This window comes from Micrasema longulum, unplaced genomic scaffold (assembly GCF_059751315.1).
Source record: "Micrasema longulum isolate JH-2025_06_02 unplaced genomic scaffold, ASM5975131v1 h1tg000054l, whole genome shotgun sequence".
Classification (NCBI taxonomy): domain Eukaryota; kingdom Metazoa; phylum Arthropoda; class Insecta; order Trichoptera; family Brachycentridae; genus Micrasema; species Micrasema longulum.
This window is the reverse complement of record NW_028277261.1, coordinates 763,416-788,135: the sequence shown is the minus strand read 5'-3', so window position 1 is coordinate 788,135 and position 24,720 is coordinate 763,416. Positions and strand designations below refer to the sequence as shown.

The window sequence follows — 24,720 nt, the reverse complement described above, 5'->3', positions numbered from 1 at the left end:
TAAGTTTCCTACGACAGGCTGGTTAAAATATTTTCAATTCAGCATCTGTTTGAATCTCCATATTTACAAATTATTTTAATAAAAAAATTAATTCTAAAACATTTTCCGTCTTTATAATAAGATACATTAAATATCTAACTTGATGTGATTTTTTTGTAAAAGACATAAAAATAAACAAAATATTGCTGCGTTTGCAATAAAAATACTTTTAATATTATAGTTTTTCAATCAATTTGCATATTTAAAACATAAAGAGATTAATTAATGTAACAGTGGTTTGAGAAATAAATCTGGCGAATAATTTGACATTTTAAGTCCCAGTTCAGTCTCTCAAGGAATTATTAGCAATATTTTCACATATTCACCATAAAATCATTGATTTTATAAAATTAAATATTACTTGCAAAAATACAAAAAAAAACATTTGACTAAAATAAAATGTAAGAATCTAATGTCTTCTGATTGTTCAACGTTTATGGATGTTATAAATTCGATACAAAGCTTAGAAGGGATGATAGTAAAATACTTTTACGACATACTAAACCAAGCACCAAGCACGTACTAAGACTTACGATTTTCAAAATATCGATTTGTTTAAAAATGTTAACAAAATTCTCATGGACACGTGTAAAAAGTATTAACCGCTCGAATGCCAAACCAGCGGGACGCGAAATGTACACCAGCTGCCGAGCATTTTCCTGAGCGCACTGATTTTTGAGCCTTTTTTGCGATCGTAATTTTTACGTGAAAACGGAACATAATCTCTGATGAATTGCGATTCTCGGCTGTCTACATACATTGTATATTTACTTGCCTTTAACTCTGCAATAGCGTCTGTATAATAAAGGGTTTCCCAATAAGAGGTTTCATTGTGATATTTAAAAAAAACAAGTATTTTTTAAGAGAAATCAATGGTTGTTTATTTTATTGTAAAGAAAAAAGTATGCCATTAACAATACAAAACTATATCAGCCAAATGGCCCCCACGGCTACGCTTGCAGCAAAATATCTTTTTCATGAAATTTTCCATGACCAATTCTTTCTATTTGCGGCAGTGTGTCCTCGATAACTTCACGAATTACATCTTAAAGATTTTGAATCGATTGTGGAGCATTGGCATAGATCTTATCTTTCACGTGGTTTCAAAGAAAAAAATCTAAATATGTTGAATCACAAGATCTCGGTGGACAATTGTGATCACCTCTTCGAGAAATAACACGGTCAGGAAACTTTTCTTGTAAAATTGCGATGGTGTCGTTGCTTGTGTGGCGCGAAGCGACGTCTTGTTGAAAATAAACTTTGTCCACATTAATATCTTTCAATCCCATCCATTAAAAATCATTTATCATAGCTCGGTAGCGCAATCCATTCACCGTAACAGTTGCACCAGCCACATTTTTGAATAAGTAAGGTCCAATCTAGTAGCTGCAATACGTCCTGTAATCTAGCTCCTATCTGTTATAATTTTTTATTGATCTTAATTGAAAACGAGGAACTAGAATCCCAACCGTCCATGCGCTCTGTAGCTGCAAGACGTACTGGGATATTTATTAATTGTACAGCGCCCTTGAGGTGATTTTCACAAAAATGGCGCTATATAAATTATCCAACGATATATATATATATATATATATATATATATAACACGAGAGTGAAAAATTTAAATTTGTACTTTGTATAAGAAAAAGGAATAAAGCAAAGACTTCATCGCAAAACTGTGCATTTAAAAAAATATATTTTAGGAATATGCAGGATTTTAGAAAAGCATAAACAAATACTGGGTAATATGGGCGCCTCCTTTAGTTTACGGAGTTTATTTAAAAATCAATATCCCGCTCGCTGTACTAATTTATTTCCAAAATCATCACAAAATTTGCCATAAACTGCCATAAACAATGTTTTGATTATTATTAATATTAAAAGCATTAACTTTGTGGTCAAACATTTTAATAAATGTTATTGAATATTTGTAAATACCCAATTACCGATCAGTGTGTATTAATTTATTAATTGTTAAATTAATACATTAATAAATGACGAGCGCGTCCAGAAGAAATTTCTAAAATATATTAATTTTAAACTACATATTCCAGCTGCTTTATTTAATCATAATCAATTGTTAACTTCAGCAGATCTTTTCAAACTTTCCGATAGAAGAATGCTAACTGACCTAATATTACTTTATAAAGTGATCAATTCATTCATTGACTGTCCAGATTTGCTGGAGTTGGTGTGTTTCCGTGTGCCTGATCCACATACCCCTCACAGATCTCCTTTTTGCTCTGCAAGTTCTACGACCAACTATCACATGCACTCACCTATCCCTAGGCTTCACAGATAGGTAATCAATATGAAGACATGGCTGATATATTTGGTTCTGGACTTGATAGTTATAAAACGAGTCTGATTTCTTTTTACTCTCGCAATACAATTCTTAAACTTTTCTCTGTTTAAAAATGTTTTCCGTTTTTGCTTTTTCATATTTATGTATTTATTTCGTCAACATTTTTAGTTGCTTATGTGTATTTACCAACTTGTTACTATTATTATAGTTACGCAATTTTATCATTTTTGTAATGTTTTTTTTTTCATATTTATGTTCAAAATATGTTAAAGGCAATTTATGCCGTTTATGTGAAAATAAATACATAAATACCTTTAACTGAAAAACCCACATTGAATTTATTCCATGAATTCTTGAATGAAACTGTCGAAATACTAACTATGCTGGTGTTTTAATTACTTAAATCTATCTGATAATAAACAAGTACTTACATTTATCTTTATCTTTATGAAAAAAAACTTTTTTTTCACACAATCGAAAAACGCTGAAATCGGGATCCTTTGAATGCGGCTTTCGGCACTGTTATTTATTTATTTTAAAGTAACAAACAGTCGACAATGATATAGTAACATTAAAAAAAAAACATTTTAAAGACAGACCAGCAAACTTTCAAAATAAGAATCATACATATTATTAAATTGTGTTACAACAAAAGGGTGTGTTTATATGTATTTGTATGAGAGTAAGTGTAGATGTGTGTTTATGTGTATTAGTGTAGGAGTAAGTGTTCAGGTGTGTGTAAGTGTGAGCATCATTAAATAGTAAGTGGGATCGTATCGCTGCCAGAAATAAGGAGTCTTAATTTATTAATTTAATTTAAAAATAAATTAAGAGGCATGTAAAATTTATCTATAGATGAAAAAAAAGCATTATAGCTAACTAACTTGCTCTAAAGCAAGAACGATAGAGGAAAGAGTGTTATGCATAGTTAGTGCTACAGACTGGCAGATGGAACAAATACTTATTTCTTGTCACGCGAAAGGAAACATTAAGATTAATTTTGGAGAGTAGGTTTTTTAACCTCTTTTGAGTATACTTTATTATTTGATAATTTATGTAAATAGCATAATTCAGATACAGTGCGTCTATTTTTAAGGATAAAAAATCCATTCTGTTTGGCAGATTGGCTGTAAGTACTAAGCGTTTTATTATTTTTATAATCTAGGTATTTTAAAAATTTTCGTTGAACATTTTTAATCCTTTCTATGTTTGTTATGTACAATGACGCCAACATCGTTGTTTGATGAGCCCTATTAGTTTGTTTATTCAAATAGTAGTGCAAACATCCGTTTTAGGCCCTAAAGACCCTGATAATAAGAAAAAAAGGGCGAATTCCGCTTCAAGATTTTGAAGCGCAGGTCTTGGCTCCGGCACTCAACGGGTACCGAAATTGACAGCTGAGATCTACGCTTTGCATTCAAGTGGTTAATAATCTCAAAAAAAATTAATATGGCTTTAGTAAAATAATGACTGAATAGTTAAAAACATTGGTAAATAATGTTTTAGTAAGCGTCACGTTTCATCCATCGCTCTAGATAGGGAGGTTTTTTTCTATTTTACAAGACAGATTGTTTGAACGGCGAACGAGTATGAAGTACTCGTCCGAAAAACACGTATAATCCTTACCGGATTCTATTCCTGTACTCCCAGTAAATTTTCTTGCTTAAAAACATAGTAGATACGTTATTAAAGCCTAGTTTACGGTTAAATTCTCTGCAAGATAATATTTTATCTGGTTAAAGATGGATTTCCAACAAAATGTCTCTCTTTATTCATGTATTCCTAGTACCATTTTTTTGTACTATAGCTGCTGTTTTTCTATAAATTCGAAATGTGAAATCTTAAAACATGAAAAATAACCCGCTAAATCTATTTAGAGCCTTGTCAGCAAGTGGTAAAGAGGGGAGGTGAAAGGATATTATGCAAAATGCACCAAAAAATGTTATTTGATTATTTAAATCTAACACTGCTTTAGTTTACTAATTTACTATTTATTATTTTTTCAATAAAATAAATAAAACAAGATAGTAAAGAAGTTGCACGCGGAAAAAATAGAGCATTGAATCGTAGGGCGCAGTTTCTCGAAAATGTATGAAAAAAATAAATAAAACATCTACTACAACGATAATGCCCTTTCTCCGTAGGGGTAGACAGTGAGAATGGATCGCCACACACGTCTATCCTGGCATACATTTCTATCTTTTTTCACATTCATACATCTTGTCATACGTGCCCTTCGGTTCTGCCTGCTTTTGACAAAACCAAACTTTTAGTTTATCCGATTATACCACGTCTTTCTTGGTCGTTCTCGTCTTACGTTACCGTTCATTTTCGCCATTACTTGTTACCTGATTCAAAATACTATGCACCAAAATAGGGCTCGTCCGGGATTTGAACCCGGGACCTCTCGCACCCAAAGCGAGAATCATACCCCTAGACCAACGAGCCATGTTAAATATCGACAAATAACAATATTTTGATATAAACCAAACATGGGTACTTCGTATAATGAAAATTGCTACCAATGCACTTTGTAAAATTAATTGTCATCATTAAAAATGCAGTAAATATGACGGTCATTGTGTTGTATTGTTTGTATGTTGCAGTAAATTCAGTCGGCTCGTTGGTCTAGGGGTATGATTCTCGCTTTGGGTGCGAGAGGTCCCGGGTTCAAATCCCGGACGAGCCCTTTTTTTTATTCATAAAAATTTTATACTGTCCGTAATTAATATCTCCTCTTTTTCTTTTCCTTTACTCCTCTTTACATTTGTCTTTAAAAAAAACAAAAATTCTACTATGTATATTGATTTATTTGAATGTTTTACAATATTTATGTATGTATATAAAGTATCTACATGTATTTTTATTAATGTTTTCTTACTATTTATATGAAGAAATATGTCTTTGAATGCACCAAATGCTATATTTTATTTCTTACTTTACATCTTTTATCTATAGACCATACTTATAAAAGCCCTCCGGGTGTTAATGCGGTTTGGACATGTAGAACGAATGGACAGCGAGAGAACGGCTAAGAATATTTACAATGCGAATGTTGATGGATGCAGAAATAGAGGAAGACCGAAAAAAACATGGCATGACCAAATCCAACAAATACTTAAAGATGGACATGTCAAAAGTCGGAATAATCGGCGCGCGTGCATGAGAAGATGTATGAATGTAGAGGAAGCGAGATCTGTATGCAAAGATAGAGTGTTGTGGCGTTCTATCCTCTCTGCCTACCCTTACGGGGAAATGGCGTGATGGTTTGTTTGTTTTGTTTGAAAAGAATTTACATGCTTTTTTTTTTTGTATACTTTCATATTATATATATTATCTCTTGTTCGCAGAAGACAGGAAGGAAGAATCATCTGGGGTTACTCCGTGTTCATCCGCTGAAGACAGTCAACAAAAAAATAAATAAATGTAAAGCGCCCTTGAGGTATTATATTACGAAAATGGCGCTATATAAGTTTTCCATAATAATAATAAAGATTTTCATATGTTCATATTCATTATTGTTGTGAAATTATACGGAGTGGCTTTTTGCGGGTACGTCTTTTTTCTTGCTTTCTATTTACGCTATATATAGAAAACTTATTTAGCCTTTAATTTTGGTTTATTTGGAAGTATTTTTTTTTGTTACAATGGCTGTTGTTTTTTTTTAATAAAAATTTTTTTTGCAAAAAAACAATTTCCATTATACTGCCATCATAAGAAAAAAGGCAGCTATTTGCCAATGTTATATTTTGAGATATGACTCTTATTAGTCAATCCTCTTCGCTTTGCCAGATTAAATTCCCTTTTTATACACCAACTTGTAAAAACAATTATACCTCGAATTCATTCATTAGACGTACCTGTAGAAATTATAACGGACTCAGTATTGATGTAGACATTTTTAACTGCACGTTGCATTTGTACAGAAAATTTCTTCATGGAGTTGATTATTTGGAATAGTTACTGAATGTACATCTTGAGTGGTTTATGCTATGTATATGTGCCGCATGTATGTTTCGTGTATGTTTTATATGTGCGTTCATAAGTTTGCGCATGGATGGCTTGGGGTGCGCATTTGGTATTTTTATTTATTGCCAATGATAATCTCCATGGAAAACGCAAATGTTAACAATTATAATTGTCTCACTTGAATTTCTTATTTATTTTATTTTTATTTGGAACCAAACCCGAAACAAACGGTGAGTATTGTAACGCCATTACGAAGGCAACATCCAAAATAATAGAGCAAGGCCATGAAAACCGAGAAATAAATACCAGGAGAGCAGAAAACTAAAAGACAAAATAACATTCGCTTCAAAGCGTCCCTGAAAAGATGCATGAATTTTTAAAATCTTCCCAAAATAAGTACGTTTTAAGGTTTACGTTGTAGGTTTGTGCTCGTTCTGTGAATAAACATTCTGGGGCCGTCTTTGTAACCTTTGTGTAGTATTCAAGATCCAAGGTTGCATCCGATAGACGAAAAGACTTTCTGAATACATTTTTTATTCATGCGAAGACAGGAGTACCTTGGCTTACTAGAACTGCGAATAAATTCTGATATCGATCCCTGCTCCGTCATTCATTATTTCAACGTGGTTTGCCTAGATAGCAGCACCTTTTCATAGTTGCCTGGTACAAAATTATTGGTTTTAGCTTGGAAACTTAAATATTTTATGTTTTTGTCTATCTATATGATCGCCATGATTTTAAAAATGTATTAATGTAGAAAAATGCCTACCTAAACTATGAAATTATACCGAACGAGTTATGTTCGGTAAGTGATCAAAACACACATCTGGGTTCCGATTACAATGGGAAGTTGACAGAGTTATCTTCGACTGTCTATAAAGAAAAATCGATATTTGTATACTAAAATGAGTATATTTGCATGAACATTTTAAGTTATACATAGGTAACCTTTTTAAAATTTTATTTTATTTTATTTTACGTTTATTGTATGAGCCGCTGAATGGCTGGCATTCTACGATCCCTTACAATAATAATATTTTGTATGAACGTCAAAAAATATGGCTACCCCGGAAATTGAAAATCTGTTGCCGATTAAAATCGTGATCGCCCATGGTTGTCACAACAACATAACGATATAATTTTTTGGCTTTTGCAAACACGTGGTCACATAAATCTCTGTCGTTCCAAAGCAGTTCATTTTCATTCAACCCATGATTTTTTTACTACATTTTTGAGAAATTTTCGAAATCGAGTGGAGATAAGTTCACCTCGTTGTGTAGTGGTTTTCATGTCACCTACCATTCTTGAAGTTGTAAGTTCCATTCCTGGGAAGGTTGACTTAAAACACTGAGTTAAAACGCGGTTCTAAAATGCGAACTTTCATATTCCTGCTCTTGCGTCTGAAGCGTAAGTCTGATCACTTTACCTTCACGAAACAGATGATCGATATACGCTGATTTGAGTGTATGAATTCAGAGCCCATGCACCATCTGTTGCAAAAAGGGAATGCATAATAATTTTATTTCATTTTTTATTTGGGAAATCAACATTTCTACATACATACATATTTTTAGTAAACAAACAGATATAGTGTATAAACTCAGAACTAATGACAGATTTCCACATAGCATACAAAGTTAGTAAAGAAAATATATTACATATCAAATAAATACATACAATTTATACTTTTTATTTATACTCAATAATCAAAGACTTTTTAAATATTTATTTTAAGAACATTAAGTTACTGTAAATTGGGCGGGATAAGGACAAGAATGCTTGAAGAGAGGATAAGGAGGGGAGGGGAGATGTACATATTTATTATTATAATGTCTACTAAGTTACATAATACATTTTTAGTGTAAATTTGAAATCTGACAGAGTAATGTTTGTGTAATCTATATTTTTAAATTTTGTATTGTACATTGAAAAAGTCCTACGAAAAAAAGCATTTTTAACATACGATGTTTTACTTATTGGTACATGAAACAGGTGGTACCGTCTACAAATCCTGGCTGGCATATGTGTTGTTATTAAACCAAGCAGCTCTGTACAGTCAACCATTCCTGTCATAATTTTGTAAAGCAGTAGTTGGTCCGCACACACTCTGCGGTATTGTAGAGAAATGATTCCATGGAAGGTGGAGGCAGTGAGAGTAGATACATAAGAAATACCGGTTTTGTATTTAAGGTACTTTATAAATTTGTTTTGAATATTTTCTATTCTACTTATATATATGGCATACTGGGGATTCCATATTTTGCAGTTATCGTAAATTATAATTATCCATTTTCAGAAATGCATTCCACAATTCGATTCCATTTAATATAAATAATTAATTAACTCAACTTGTCAACCTTACAGCTGGTATTGTCGTAATAATAATTAATTACATAAATCGAAAAATGAACGCTTTTAGGTCTAAAATATATTTCCATAAAACAAAGCCGCTTCAAATTTATAGATCGAAACGAGATCGTTTATGTCGAACAATTTAATAACAACGCAATAATGTCACGGTTTAAATTATTATAGCTTTACCTCGTATTACTGTTTTATTTATTTATTACGAGCAGAACTCGGCAATGCTTTGCTATTTTTATTTATTTATTTAACTTTTTGTACATGTTATTTGTACATTGGCGGGCTTATTGCCAAATGGCAATTTCTTCCAACCAACCGATAAAATAAAAGTTTTATTTTTATAATTCAAGTTACAGAACATATTCAATAGAAAATAAAGATTAAAAAGCTTAAGATATATAAAAATAGAAATAAACGTATTTGTATATAATTTATCTTAAATTAAAACTATTACTCAATAGGAATAAGCAAAAAAGAGGAAAAAGGAAAAGAGGAGAGATTAAAGAAGAGAAAGGAGATGTTTCTTCAGACGTGATTTAAACAGAGATAATGTAGTAACATATTTGATGGTTGATGGGAGATGATTCCACAGTCGAGCCTATGGATGTAAAATTACGTAATTTTACCAAAAGTCGCATATGGTGTTCACAAAGATCCTCCAGGTATCTCGGTCGGATACCAGCTCCTGTGCATCCTCACAAGTCAGGTTCGCACCTCGTAGTTGTGACATGAACTACCAACTAAATTAGCAGCGGAGGTTTAAGACGTCGAGAACTTTATGCCTTGTTAAGGCAGGCCAACCTGAAGTAGCATTATGTAATATTAAATTATTTTTGTATTATAATTTACACTGTTTAAAGTATTTGTAATACCTACCGCCTATATATTTGTAATAAAGGTAATTTTACCGCCTTGCATCTCTAGTCGAGCCGCATGGACACTATATGAGTTAGAGAAGAAAGAGGAATTGTGGATGGGTATTAAGAGATTGCCTTGAGAATGAGGAACTTCAGCCCTACGGGAAATTGGATACAAAAAATGTTTTCTTACGCGGGGTAAAAATTAGAGCATTAAATTGTACTACAAAGTTTCTTGAAAATGTACAGAAAAAACAATAAAAAATACTTTGATAAAAACGCACAACTTTAAATGACGTCACTGGTTCATGTGAATCAACCTATGATCTGAGAGCTATGGAAAATTTCCGGTCTGCTTGTCGCTTCTGGACCAATAGGAAGAACTGAATGAGAATCAGCGGAAATGAACCTCTGACGTTACACGCGGAGTTATTTCAGAAATACAAAACTTTGAAAAATCGTAGCGCCGACAATACGATATATAAAAATTAAAAAAAAATTTTTTTGACTTAGTTTAACAGTCTATTAACAAATAAAAAATTCAGAAAATTTTGAACTGAACTTCCTCATTAGAACGAAGAGGTAAAACATGAACTGGTTGCTAGATTTGAGTATATACTCGTATATGTATTAACACAATCGAAAGTTTAATATTAAATATTTTATTTTGTCTAAAATTAGATATGTACGTATACATGATTATTTTTGTATTTCAGTTTACATGAATTATTGTGAGGACAGAGAATTTCGATAAATAGGTATTTGAACACGGTTTTCCTGTCGCTGTCTCGCAGATGCCTCTTTGATACTGTGCGAATAAGACAACGGCATTTCAGATCTTTTGTTAGAATAGACAAAATCGACGTTTCACTGTCCCGTTTTCCGCACCTCAAAACTGAACCGATTTTGTTCTTTTTTAGACAGAGTATCAGAATAAAATTTTCTGTCTAGCAGGGGCGAACCGTGTATAAAAGCGATTATGCGCAGCTTACCATTATTTTTGACGAACCATAATAACGTTTTACTGTAACTTTATTTACAGAAAAACCAATAAATAATAACCATTTATTTTAAATCATTTCCACCGTTTGTATTTTTATCCTAATATAAATATCAATATTAATAAAGCGCCCCTAGCGCCTGCGGTGAGTCAAGAAAGTAGCTAATTATTCCAGTTTATTTTTTCATACATATGCGTATACTATATTTTGAATGTCTTAACCCCAATGCGGGTTTTTACTCCTAAATTAAATTTGCAGATTACGCAAATAATTTGAAGATTCTTGATTTGGAAAACAGTATTTCCAGCATTATTTCTTAAGGACTATTTTTCTTTGAGGTGGTACTTTTGACATAAGACCATAATCACTTTCATGCGTCATATTGCACGACATATGGCGCTCGACGAGGCCATTTTTAGCACTATTAATTTCTAGAACAATTCAGCCAGTTGACATTTCAATTGAATACCTAATATCGACTGAATTCATAGTGCTATATTTTATTTATTTTTTAATGAGTTGTGAATTGAAGTAATGGATAATATATCAATTTAATATAATATATCACGAAGTTACGTCGTTTGAGTTGATTTCAAAGATGAGAGTTGTTGTATCACACAGAACCACAGAAAAATATCGATTTTAGTATATATTACTTACATCATATTATGTACCTTCTATGTAGGTACAAATATATGATATTTTTTAATAGCTTACCTACAAATAAAATTACCGTTCCCCACTGCTGTATAAATTTATTGTTTTGCGTTTTTCAAAATTAGTTATATTTGTATACCGTTCTCCTGAAGACAGGGGTTAAAACTGTGTTTTTTTACGGGTTTGGACGTATCTAGTTCCCATAATAAACTAATTTTAAAAAAACGAAACAAAAAAAAAACACGCCAATCTAATCTATAGTGTGTAAAAAAATCACAGCTATAGTAACTATAATTCAGAGAGAAAATACGGGAATACGTTTGTAAGAAGAAAAGTCGGACCGCGTTTCCTCTTCCGATTAAACATCATTAAATATATTCACAAAACTTTGATAAAAAATCTTTAGTAAAAACCGTTCGGATAAACGTAAAAAAAAAGTAATTTTTCATTGAAAAGTATGTTAGATACTTAGGTACTTATTAATGATTGAACTCCAAAACTTAAAATATTTCGTTTTCAAATATTTAATTTAAGAAGGTACCTAAGTATTTGTTTACGTTGAATTCCGAAACTTTAGAAAATCAATTTTCAAATACAGAATTCGTTTTGCAAATGTCAAACTCTGCTTTTCTCAGCAACAAGGTTCCACTGTATTTAGGAATGCAATTTCCAAAAATGTATCGACTGTCAGTTGATATTATTTTTATATGATATTACCAAAAATCCAGTTAAAAGAATTAAATGGGTAGAAATTATAAGGAATTTAAAGAAATAAAATAATAAGGATCCATAAAAACGAATGCAGTTTATAAATATTTAAACACAAACTTTTTTTGTAGCTTAAAAAAGAAAATCTTTCTAGTTTTTTATTCTCGACGAATGCAGCCTTGGTGATGGATAAAAAAAACATTTGGCTCTTAATTTTTTTTACTGAATAAATTTAAGATTTTATAAATGTTATCTATAAATACGCTGGTGGCAAAGATCTACATTTCGGTGAAAACCGTACGTAAATCGGTTCAGTAGTTATTCAGTTTAAAATTCGTATGAGGAAGATAAAAAAAGACATGGCATAACCAAATCCAATAAATACCTGAGGATGGACATGTCAAAAGTCAAAAAAAAAAAAAGAAAAATCGGCGCGCGTCTATGAGAACATGCATGAATGTGAACAAGGTATGTATGCAGACATAGAGATGTGACGTTTTATCTTCCCTGCCTACCCCTAGGGAAAACGGCGTGATGGTTTGTTTATCTTGTGATGTAGTGCGATAGGTTTACATATATGACGCCTGGGTTCGATTCCTGACAAAGTAAACACATAATAATATATTTATAATTTTGAAACGGGTGACTTTCTCTGGATTTATTCTCTCGATATCCAAGGTAAGCTTGAACAATTACAAATCTTTATTACATAACACGAAGACATCTCAATCGAAATATAGTGCAATTGATGTGCATAGGATCCTATGCACCGGTAAAATAATTATTTTAATTTCAAATCAGTTTGAACAAAAAATATAAGGAAGAACCAGGAATACAGGAAAATGCAGCGGTCGCGAGAAAATTAACTTCTAATAGAAAACGAACAATGGACCGCTATGCGCCAACAACTAGAACTGCAGAAGACAGTTTACTCTCCCGGAGATAATTTAATTTATTTTACCTTCCTTACCTTACTTCCGTTAGGAATATTCTCCAACTACGTCATACATATCAATATTGAGTATAGATACCAGGAGAGTATAATGCTCCAAGAGGAGATTGAGCTATCATGTAAAGTAAACGAATACTTTAAATATTTTGTTTATTGGAATTTGATGAGCCAAATCATTTTTTACACCGTTTCTTTTTTAATAAAACTTATCAAACGGCTCGTTGCTAGAATTGGGGTTTCGCAATAAGCTCATTTACCGATTCACCGTATTTTTTTTTTTACGTTTAACCAAAATATACTTCGAAGTTACGGGCATTTTAAATTTCAGACTTTGTTAGGAAAATTTACTCTAAATGCAGGAAATTTCTCGTGGCTAACTCCATAAATATAAATATTTGGTCGCACGGTACCGGGATAGCAAAATACTCCAAGAAAGGAAATTACTTTTCATACCAAAGTAAACAATGTAGCCAAATGATTTTCCGAGAAGAATTTATGAATTCTTATTCCAGTTTTAATGAAACTTTTATAAAATAATTGAGTCGCCCATTTCCAAAATTCGTCTTATCCAGTTTTATTCATGACGAACAAGTATGCCATTTTATTATATTATATTGAAGGTGGCACACAAATCTTTACAAATAAACCAAAGAAAGTATTTTACAGTAAGTAAAGGGTGGTCCAACCATAACGCACGATGTTAATTGTCAGTCACACCTTAACGTCAAGCTTTTTACCCAACTTTATTTGACATTTCTTTGTTTCAGTCTTTGAAAAATTCAACAATGAAGAGGTACACAATTGAGCAGCGCGTCAAGATTGTTGAAGATGAAAATGGGCGTTCAAATCGAAATGCGTTTCGTGCTTTTCGTGATTTTTTTGGTCAGCATAATCGACCAAATGTGTCCACAGTCGGGAGAATCGTGCGTAAATTTCAGCAAACCGGGTCTGTAGGAGATGTGGAAACACCTGTGCGTGCTCGCCCAGTTCTTTCTGCGGAAAACGTTGCTACTGTTCGTGATAGTGTGGCAGAAGAGCCGTCATCAACATCTCACGGACATCACTGATGCTAATTTTGAATAAAGACTTGAATTTACACGCTTACAAGGTCCAATTGACTTAAGAGCTGAAGCCTAATGACCATTTCTTCATGATTTTACGAAGAAAACGACCGAGATTTCATGGGCAATGGTATAGGGGATTTTGGAGCTGTTCATTAATGAAACTATTGACGTAATCTCTCCATAATCTATTAACTATGTATTGGGTATCGCAAATCCGTCAACTTCTTGACTCTAGATTCTGCCTCCTTTGGGTTTTCCTGCGACTGCCTTTCATTGTACTTTCATATCTGACGTTCTGAGCAGTTATTTGGTTTTTCTATTTAGTTTTTCCACTAGGTTTTTCGTATTTTTTATTTTCTCTCTATCTATCCTCGCCTCTGTTGTATACACCATGATTTGGTCTGACACGCGTTGTGTATATCCGAATTATGCTTCCAATAATCATGTGTTCATTGTACTATACGACATTTCTTGGGCATCCAGATGTTTACTAACTGAGATGGATATGTTCTCATCATCATTATGGCAGCATCTGCATGGCATGTGATGTTAATGACCTTATCTCCCTTAGTAGATTCACAAATTTTTTTTTATTCTTAAAAGCGTTTTTTTTAAATATATTTATTCTGCTCGTGTAAGAAAAGGTTTTTGGCGTATATATTATTGTGCTATATTTAGTTTAAAAGGTGCTCATCTTGCTTTGTTTCTTTGTTGTTCTCAATATGTGTTATTTTCTAAATGTTAATATTAATATTTACGTCCCGAATTGAGTTAATGTAACTCCTGGGAATGCAATTTAACGTATTATACTTGTAAAATACTTTGTGTTATATGATTTATAAATTTAAAAATAAAAAAAAATAAAAATCATCTTCAGCGATGAGGCACACTTTCACCTCAGTGGATTCGTTAACAAGCAGAATTGCTTTTTGTCACCAAAAGTTGAGGATATGGATCTGGACGATATGTGGTTCCAACAAGACGGTGCCACTTGCCACACAGCCAACGAAACAATGGCTCTTTTGCGCAAGAAATTCAATGTCCGTGTTATCTCATGTCGTGGCGATGTCCATTGGCCGCCACGATCACGTGATTTGACACCATTGTACTTCTTTCTTTGGAGGTATTTGAAAGAAAAAGTGTACGTCAATAAACCAAGAACAGTTCAAGAGCTAGAGGATGAGATAATTTGGCACATTAACGACATCGAACCTCAATTATTCCTCAGCGTCATTGAAAATATGGACCATCGAATAGAGGCATGCCACCGAAGCCCTGGCGAGCATTTGGCCGAAATTTGTCATAAATTTTAAAGATAATTCTCTGAAAACTTTTTGTTTTATTTACAATTAACATCGTGCGTTGGACCACTCTTTATAACGGCTAAAAATCATTGTCTTCGAAAACGCATCTTGTCTGTATTCTCCCCATTTTCAAATAATATCTATCATCTTGTCCATTTTGAGGTTACATATTTTGTTAACTGTACTTTGAAGAAACACGAGAGTCCACTTTTTGCCGTTTTGAAGTTAAAAATGCAGAAAGTCCTGCAATAAACTCTTTTATTCGTGAATAAAACACAGAAATATATTTTTGTGGTACAAATTAAAGCTTTTTTAAGTTGAAATAAAAATCAGAAGTTCACATTTTTTGAATAAAAAAAACACTAATAGTCCCAGATATGCTTTATTAATATGAACTATCTCATTTTGTTCAAAATTTATAATGTTTAGGAAATCGCACAATACCAAAATCTAGTTTTATAAATATTCTGTTGAACGTAACCCCCTTGGTTTATCTTTTAAGGTATAAAATAAATATATATTCTCTCTCATTCGAAAGTGCCGTAAAACAGTGACAAAATTTATCATTTCCATAACACAGTTACAAAAGTCGTCATGTCCATGATTTATTTTTAAATAATTAAAAAGAAATCCATCATATTTAGGAAATGTTGTGTTTTTGGTTAACGCTTTATTCAATTCAATTTAAAACAAAGCTATATGGACAAGATAAAGATAGATAATACAAGATAAGATAATATATGTTCCTACAGCAAGGGCAGGCATTTAAGAAGCAAGCGGTGTTGTCTCTCCTGACTCGCGATGTCACACTTGCCATTTCCGCCTAGATTATGCTATGTATATACATACCTTTTGTTAATTATACACTTTGTTAATTTAAGTAGATTTTAAGAATTTTTAGGTTAAGTACTACTCATTAATGCCAATCTACAAGGGCTTACTTAAGCCTGTTAATTAGCTTAAAAAACTATAAAAAACTTTGGAAATGGGCGACTTAATTATTTACGATAAATTTGTTTCAATTATTTACAAAAAAAAAATATCAATCGAGCAGTCGTAAGAATCATTCAGTATATCCAAATGATCATTTCGTTTGGATAGAATATTTTTTAACCCAGAATGTTTGTATCATAAAATACGGCACACATTATTTTTATACTTTAAAAATTTAGTGTTCATTATGTTTTTTGTATCTAGTCTTTGTTCAATTCGTGTACTACTTTGAACAAAGTTTTACAGGCGTCTTTGAACAACGCTTTGAAAAGAAGCTTCCGCGAGGAAAACCTGCTTAGCTCTTCCCTCGAGAGCCCGAGGCATAAAGGAACAGAAACTCATGACAACTTGTGATATAAAAACTCTTTAGAGCAATATATTCCCAACATAAACTTTACGTGGGTGTTGACAGGCCCTAAAATAACTTAAAATATTATTTAAAAATGACGTACAATTACGTATTTTCCTTTCATTTCTTAAAATTAATTATTTAAGTCATTTTAAATTCGCGCTTAAAGATGCATTTCATGTACACGTAAACTACAATAAATTTGATTTGCACCTGCTATTTTTTGCAGCATAGTTTTGCGTAACTGGATTTGACATTAATATGATAATTCAAAGTTTTTATGCATCTTAAAAATCCATCTTAAGATGCTCTATCTTTTTTTTCTCGTGATTGAGCGTTTCCAATCATTTTATTAATTAACAACATTTTGAGTTTGTACAAATTTTTATTTATTTATTTATTTATTTATTTATTAACGGACATTGTCCATGTATACAATTTATAAGGTTTAAATATTACAATAAAAGAGTAGTTTAAAACATTTAAAGAAAAAAAAAAGAAGCATGACAAACATAAGGGACATCGAGACAAGATCTGGACTATTTATTTAGTGCTCGTTTAAATCCTTGTAAACTTAAACCAAAAAAGTCCAGATCCTGTCTTGAGTTAACAATACGACAAAGGCGGGTCATTGGAGAATTTAGGCCATAGTTTGTTCTATGCTGATCGATGAACAGTACTTCATTGTTTCTCAATCTACGAGTCGGAATATTGAATTTTACTTGTCCCAGTAATGATGGAACATCGATTATACCATTTAGTATGCCGAACATATATATGGAGTCAATATTAGTTCTACGTTTTTGTAGACTAGAAATATTTAACATCGACTCTATTTCAGCATAAGAATAATTATCTCTCTCTAGTCCAAGCATCCACGCTATTTTTCGAAGCAAGCGATTTTTGTTGACAAAGGACTGGATTCAACTCCCTGGGGAGCTGTTACCACTAACATAGTACAGCAGAGATGAAGAACATTCCAGAGAAGGTGATATAGAAGTCTAGGCATCTACGGGGTTTATGACCTGTCATTTGCTGGTTTATTTGGCCACTTTACACATTGTGTAACATTCACCATTCTGCCCATTAGATGTTCAAAAATGGGCAGAATGGTAAATGTTACACAGCGTGTAAAGTGGCCACTTAAACCAGCCAATGACAAGGTCATAAGCCCTTTAGATGCTAAGACTTTTATATTACCTTCTCTTGAATGTTCTTCATCTCTGTTATAATATGTTAGTTTTATTAATTACCTATATACTTTTTTGCACCCAGCAGGTCAAAATATTTACCGGCATATTTCATTAAAGTTGTGGAGATTCAGACCAGTAAAAATAAAGGAAATCATATATGTAGTACCTTAAAGCTGATGGCTTATATAGTTAATTAAAAATACAGTTTTTTTCAAAATCACGACCTTAAAAAATGAAGTAAATAAGCATCAGGTAAAAACAGTTTTAAGTTTTTCTGATAAAAAATATCTCTTAAAGATTTGTACGACTGTATTAGCTGATTTCAAAAAGCATTTAAGTCAAATTGATTTTAATGATTTTAAGATAATAAATTAAAAAGGAAATTTGTTATAACTCCTGCAGCACAATCACAAATGACTATCGACGTGCTAATTAGCGGCGTGATAACAATTTTTCACCGTGGTTGTTTATCGTATGCGCGGTCACAATGAAACATCCGTGAAAGTTATCGATCGGGATTATTATATTTTTTTAATATCGTCATACTTCAACTTGATGCTTGGCAACACCTAATATTAAATGTCGAAATTCAAAATATATTTTTTATATTTTGTTTATTTGAAAATTTATTTATAAACCCTTACGGATTCTTACATTCATTTTACATAAAATAATAAATACATTTTTCATTTATACTCTGTTGTTCAAAATAATATTTTTTACATCTTTTGAAAAGTTTGTCTGAGTCTTTTGTTTAGTTTTGTCTGGTAGTTTATTGTATAATTTCAGTCCCTGGTTCATTAGTCTTGATTGTCCGTGTCTTGTTTTAGAAAGTTGTATATGGTATTTGTCTGATATTCTCGTATTATGTCCATGTTGACTACAATTTTTTACTAGTTTTAGTTCTTCGTCAACAATTACATTAGTGGCTAATTTATGGATAAATTTTAATGATTCTAGTTGAAAGAGTTCAGTTATATTTAATTGCTTAGTTTGTTTAATAAGTTCTCTAGTTGCAGTTAAATAGGGAAGGTCATATACTAACTTTAATATTTTATTTTGTTGTCTTTGTAGTCTGTTTATGTCATTTTGATATCCTGCTCCCCATAATAGTTTTACGTTTCGCAACGCATAATCAATCACATATTTCAGTTTTACCGGTGTAAATATGGAGAATTTTCCTAAACTGTAAGTAAAATAATTTAGTTTTATTTTTTTGTTCACAATTTATCATGCTATTTATTTGTTTTGAATCAAATTGATAAAGCTATTAAACTAAACAATTGTTGAAGGCGTTTGGCGTTTTGCAACGCGACCGCGATAACTTCAGCGTGTTCATAATTGTTCGTTGTGATCGCTCAAATACTCAAATAGCACGTCGATAGTCATTTGTGATTGAGCCCCTGGGAGTACAAAAAAAATTTGTAGGAGTTAGTATTCAAAATATAACTTTTAAAGAAAAAACTTTAATTTAGATAAGAAATACGTGCATTTTAAATCGCACAAATGATGAGATATTTATTTTTAATCTTTCCGACCCTGGGCTGGTATTCTGAACAGAATTGCTATTCTGAAGAGATCGCTCTGTTAGCGTGTATTTAGTACTTAAATACGCTCTAAAAATGCGTTTTCTACGGGCGCTTTTTATAAATATTTTATGTCAATCATATCGGGAATCGAAGCCGAAACCTCTTGCATGGTTAGCAAACGTGCTGACTACTACACCACAAGATTGACAATACCAGGAATACCCTACTAAAACCGTGTAAATTGGACATTAAAAAAACGACATGATTGTCATTGACAGTATTTATAAAGCTTCATAAATTTTTATAAAATACTCTTGCGGGAGAATGCTATATTACGACATCGCGCTGTTCTCTTTGAGACATGTTGAACAACATTGGTCTTAATTCTTGAAGTGTGTTGGCGAGGCGGTACAGCGGGGGTTAGGGAGCGGGAATGCGTGTAAAATGTAAAGCATCTAATTCGGTTTTTTGTGGTTATGGCTGGAAAATTGCGCCCATTTGTTATTTTACAAAAAGGACACGTGCGAACTGACCAATATATCGAAGATTATAAAACTGTAAAGCGATGAAGTTTAATGTTTGCTGTTTACAGGGGAGAAAGAAAAATGGGAATTATTATTGAAAAACTTTGGCAGAAAAATACTTCAATACATTCTTAACATTATGTGATAGGTTTATGCAAATAACGCAATCAATATGATGATTAACAAAACAGTTCAACAATATTTTTAGTATGTCCAAATGTTTGCAGACTGGCTGGATTCCCCCCTTAGGGAGTTATTTAGATCTAAATTTGTTGCAACAGAGATGGAAACATTTTCTAAAAAGAAATATGGAAGTCTAGGCATTTACAGGGCTAATGACCTGTTTTGGCTGGATTAAGTGGGCACTATACACACTGTGTAATGTTTACCATTCTGCCTATGTTTAAACATCCGCGTTTCTTCGACTCTTCCATCTGTTTTTTTTTTAAATAAATATTAGCGTTCTTATAATTTACCCAATTTTGTTGACCATTTTCAACGAGTTGTAAATAACTCACTATTGGAAAATGGAAATCAAGTTGGGGTAGAGTGGGATTCGAACCTCGGACCTCTAATCCGTGATTCCGCAATACTAGCCACGGGACTACAACCCGATTCTTTTGTGAAGTTAACCGTTGACTTTTATGAAGTAAAAGAGCTAAAAACTCTATCATGTGGGTGAGATTCATCCGGCTGTACCAAATCACGACCTATTAGGCAATGCCTGAAAACAATTTTCCAATTTGATACTTCTTCTTTTTCCAGTTAGATACATAATTCAATAATGTTTTGAGTATGTCCAAATATTTGCAGACTGGCTGGATTTCCTCTATAGGGAGTTATATAGATCTACATTTACATGTTCAAACAGCCAATGACATGTCATAAGCCCTGTAAATTCCTAGACTTCCATATTCTCATCTCAAAAATGTTTTCCTCTCTGTTGCAACCAATTTAGAACTAAAATTATGCTATTAATAATTTAAAAAATAGAAATAGTTAAAATAATTTAGTTGCAATCTTTTTTCATGGAATAACGTTATTTGTTTTTTAAGGAAGAACAATTTTTTGGTAATAAATTTCCAATTTCTATAGTATATTTTTAGCAAAACTTTACTATTCAAATCGGCTATTCGATGGCAATGCGTAATATGTCAGTCAAAATAATATTGTGTTTTAGTTATACAAAACGTTTAAGTATGTTTTTTTATCAAAAATACCTTAGAAAATAAACGTTTTTGTCGAATGTTTATTTACTTTATTTTTTTAAGGCGCGATTTTGAAAGAACGACGTTTTTAAATAGAAAAATTGTAAAATTTACTCACAATATCTCAGTTACTTTTAAAAATTAATATATTAATTTTAAGAATGTGTTGTTGTTATTAAGAGATTAGAGCTAGTTTTAAATAAGAAATAAAAAAACGTGAAAATGCTTTCCTTAAAATTTATTAAAATATGGTAAAATATTGATAAGTTTTAAAAGAAATACGCGATGCTTGTTTTTAAATTTACTTTGTATAACCGATTATTTTTTCTCAGTACACATTAGATGAAAGTATCGGGAAAACATAAAATCGGAGGGGACTGAAACTTATACGTACCTCGTCCTCGAAGTGATTATCTGGATCCGACATCGCGGCAGTTCTTGGTTCACTAACACTTTGATTTTATACACCTAACACATTTATCACAACCGTTGTAGAGGCAATCTATTATGTAAAGACCTACTCGAATTTATACTATCCGGATAACAAGTGGCTACTTATACTAACTCCGTCGACTCCATTTTGCTTCAAAATATCGCGAAGATGATTTTGAAAACGTGCTCAGCCAAAATAAACATTTTTCAAAATACTGTGAAATTATTATTACACTCAAATAGGGTCCTAAGATTACTTTAATATTTTATTAAGTATTACGTGCTGAATTTCTAGTTTAGTTTGGTTTACGATGGGCAGCTTATTCTGATGTCCTGATCCTGAAACAATAAGAAATAAATTATAATAACGTTATAAAATATAACAGCGAGAGAACGGCTAAGAATATTTACAATGCGAATGTTGATGGATGCAGAAATAGAGGAAGACCGAGAAAGACATGGCATGACCAAATCTAACAAGTACTTAAAGACGGACATGTCAAAAGTCGGAATAATCGGCGCGCATGCATGAGAAGATGTATGAATGTAGAGGGAGCGAGATCTGTATGCAAAGATAGAGTGTTGTGTCGTTCTTTCCTCTCTGCCTACCCTTACGGGGAAACGCCGTGATGGTTTGTTTGTTTGTTTGTTATAAAATATTTTTTGAAATATAAAATGTTAATAAACAATTCGATATTTTGGACAAAATGGTGAATGTTTCACAGTCCGATATGTAAACACGCTTCGAAAATATGAACAACTGATTGAATTTATTGTGAAAAAATCAAATTGTTGAATTTCTGGACAAAATAACAAAATGAATGGAATAAATATAATATGTTGAAGAACAATCTAGATTCAGACTCAATCATTCTTGTTATACATCTCTTAATACGTTAATAGATGATTGAAAATATAAAAATGACAAAATAAATATGAATTAGCGGTTTTTCTAGATTGTTAAAGAGTATTTGAGACTATTAATTGAACAAGAATATTATTTTTTAAAATTGGAATAAGAGGAAACGCCTTAAATTGGTTTTAAAGCTACTTTAATAACAGATTTCAAATAAAGAAAGTTAATCATATTATTTCAGATCAAATAAAAAATAATTTAGGAGTACCCCAAGGCTCAGCACTCGAGCAAAATTGTTTATCATGTGTATTTAAATGACATTGGTGAATATCTAAAATATTGTAGGATCCAATTATTTGTAGATGATGCACATGTTTACATATCAGGAGATAATTATGATATAGTAAAAACTAAGATTAATTATGATTGAGGAAATATTTCTAAATGGTTAAAAGTGAATAAATTCAAATTAAATACACCAATTGGTTTGAAGATTAAAGGATCTTGGACCGACATGTAAGGAGTGCCTCTGTGCGAACTTAGTTCTGCATCTTATTTTATTTTAGTTTGATTTTATTTCCAATGGAAATTTTACGAAACTTACTTACGGAAACTTTTTACTATATTGATTGTAACAAATACCATAACAGTATCATTTAGGTACTTTTCACAAAATGGTGTACGAAACAAAAAATAAGACTCCCACGTCAACTGATTCCATCACCTCTAAATCGGCTGGGAGCTCACCCGCAAGGACTGGAGGAGCTGCCGTCGATACAGTCCTATATGCTCCCGTGATAGCAAGCAGAGATGGTCTTTGCCCAGTCAAAAGAGCTCTCTGTATGTGTCTTATGTTCGTGCGATGGCACCACACTCTAGCCGCGTATGTCAGTTGAGCGACGTAGATACCCCTGTAGATCCGTCTAACTGCGCCACTACTCAACCTCCAGATGGGTCTACTGACTCTTCTTACCGCCATAAAAAGAGTATGGGCCTTAAAATTATTATTAAATATTTGTTTTTAAGATATTGTGAACTTAATAAAGCATAAATAAATAAACAGTGCGTAAAGTGGCCACATAAACCAGCTAATGATAGGTCATAACCCTGTAATAGCACAGACTTCCATATCTTATTCTCTACGATATTCTACGTCTGTGTAGTAATACACCAAACTTTAAACTTAGTTTAAATAACATGTTCTGGCACTCTTCCGTTATATCTTCATTATCTGAGCAACCCCCTGAAAATGTGGAGTCAACCCGACAAACTAAAACCGGGGTGGCAATCTGGGGGATGCTAATTGTAGATTCCCTGTCAAATAAAAGGGTCGGAGAAAATCCCTTTCATGTAATGAGATAAATGTTTAGTTGAATGTAAAGGTTACCTCTTTAGGTTGCAAATAAATACCCTACTCGGAGGCCCTTTTAGCAACTTTACAATTTCTAAATAATTATGTACACTAAGAGTGTTTATGTAGCAGATAATTTAAATTCTCTGCTATGTTAATGTATTCATTTATTTATTGAAACAATGGCAAACTACCAGACACATTCAAAACAAATTAAAACTGGGCCCGTAATCCTTCATCCACAACACGCAAATTACAAAAATCAAAAAGATTTTTTATTTTACTTTGTTTTATTTTATTCATTTTTATTTATTTTATTTGGGAAACCAACAGTTCTATATACATATTTATAGTAATCAAACAGATATAGTGTATAAACTCAGAACTAATAACAGATTTCCACAAAGTATACAAAGTTAGTAAAGAAAATATATTACATATTAAATAAATACATTTAAAAATGTTATTTTCATGAATTCGTAAATATTTTTCAATAATCAAAGATTTTTTTTAAGAACAGTAAGTTATTGTAATTTGGGCGGGATTAGGACAAGGATGCATGAAGAGAGCATAAGGAGGGGAAAGGAGATGTACAAATGTATTATTATAATTTCTACTAAGTTACATAATACATTTTTAGTGTCAATTTTAAATCTGACAGAGTGATGTTTGTGTAGTCTATGTCTTCAAATTTTGTATTGTACACTGAAAAAGTCCTTCGAAAAAAAGCATTTTTAGCATACGATGTTTTACTTATTGGTACATGAAACTGGTGGTACAGTCTACAAATTCTGGCTGGCACATGTATTGTTATTAAACCAAGTAGTTCTGCACAGTCAACTACTCCTGTCATAATTTTGTAAAGCAATAGTTGGTCCGCACACACTCTGCGGTATTGTAGAGAAGTGATTCCATGGTAGGTGGAGGCAGTGAGAGTTGATACATAAGAAATACCGGTTGTGTATTTTATTTTGTAAATTTGTATTGATTTTTTTCTATTCTTGTTATATATATGGCATACTGGGGATCCCATATCTGAGATGCGTATTTCAAATAGCTTCTAAC

At 32.1% G+C, this 24,720-nt stretch overlaps 1 protein-coding gene and 2 non-coding genes across 3 annotated transcripts in view; 1 reads left to right on the top strand and 2 right to left on the bottom strand.

Moving 5' to 3' along the window:
- LOC148285161 (A-type potassium channel modulatory protein DPP6-like) overlaps positions 1-24,720 on the bottom strand; it is a gene marked incomplete at its 3' end in the record, with an annotated part of 127,218 nt that overhangs the window by 46,163 nt on the left and 56,335 nt on the right. The window contains exon 2 of the mRNA XM_088229449.1: positions 21,411-21,787. Within this exon, the coding sequence (XP_088085575.1) occupies positions 21,411-21,443 (33 nt within the window). The remainder of the gene's footprint in view (positions 1-21,410; positions 21,788-24,720) is intronic.
- Positions 4,721-4,792, bottom strand: TRNAP-UGG (transfer RNA proline (anticodon UGG)). The gene has a single exon. It is a non-coding gene; the product is annotated as a tRNA-Pro (tRNA).
- TRNAP-UGG (transfer RNA proline (anticodon UGG)) lies at positions 4,962-5,033 on the top strand. Its single transcript has one exon. It is a non-coding gene; the product is annotated as a tRNA-Pro (tRNA).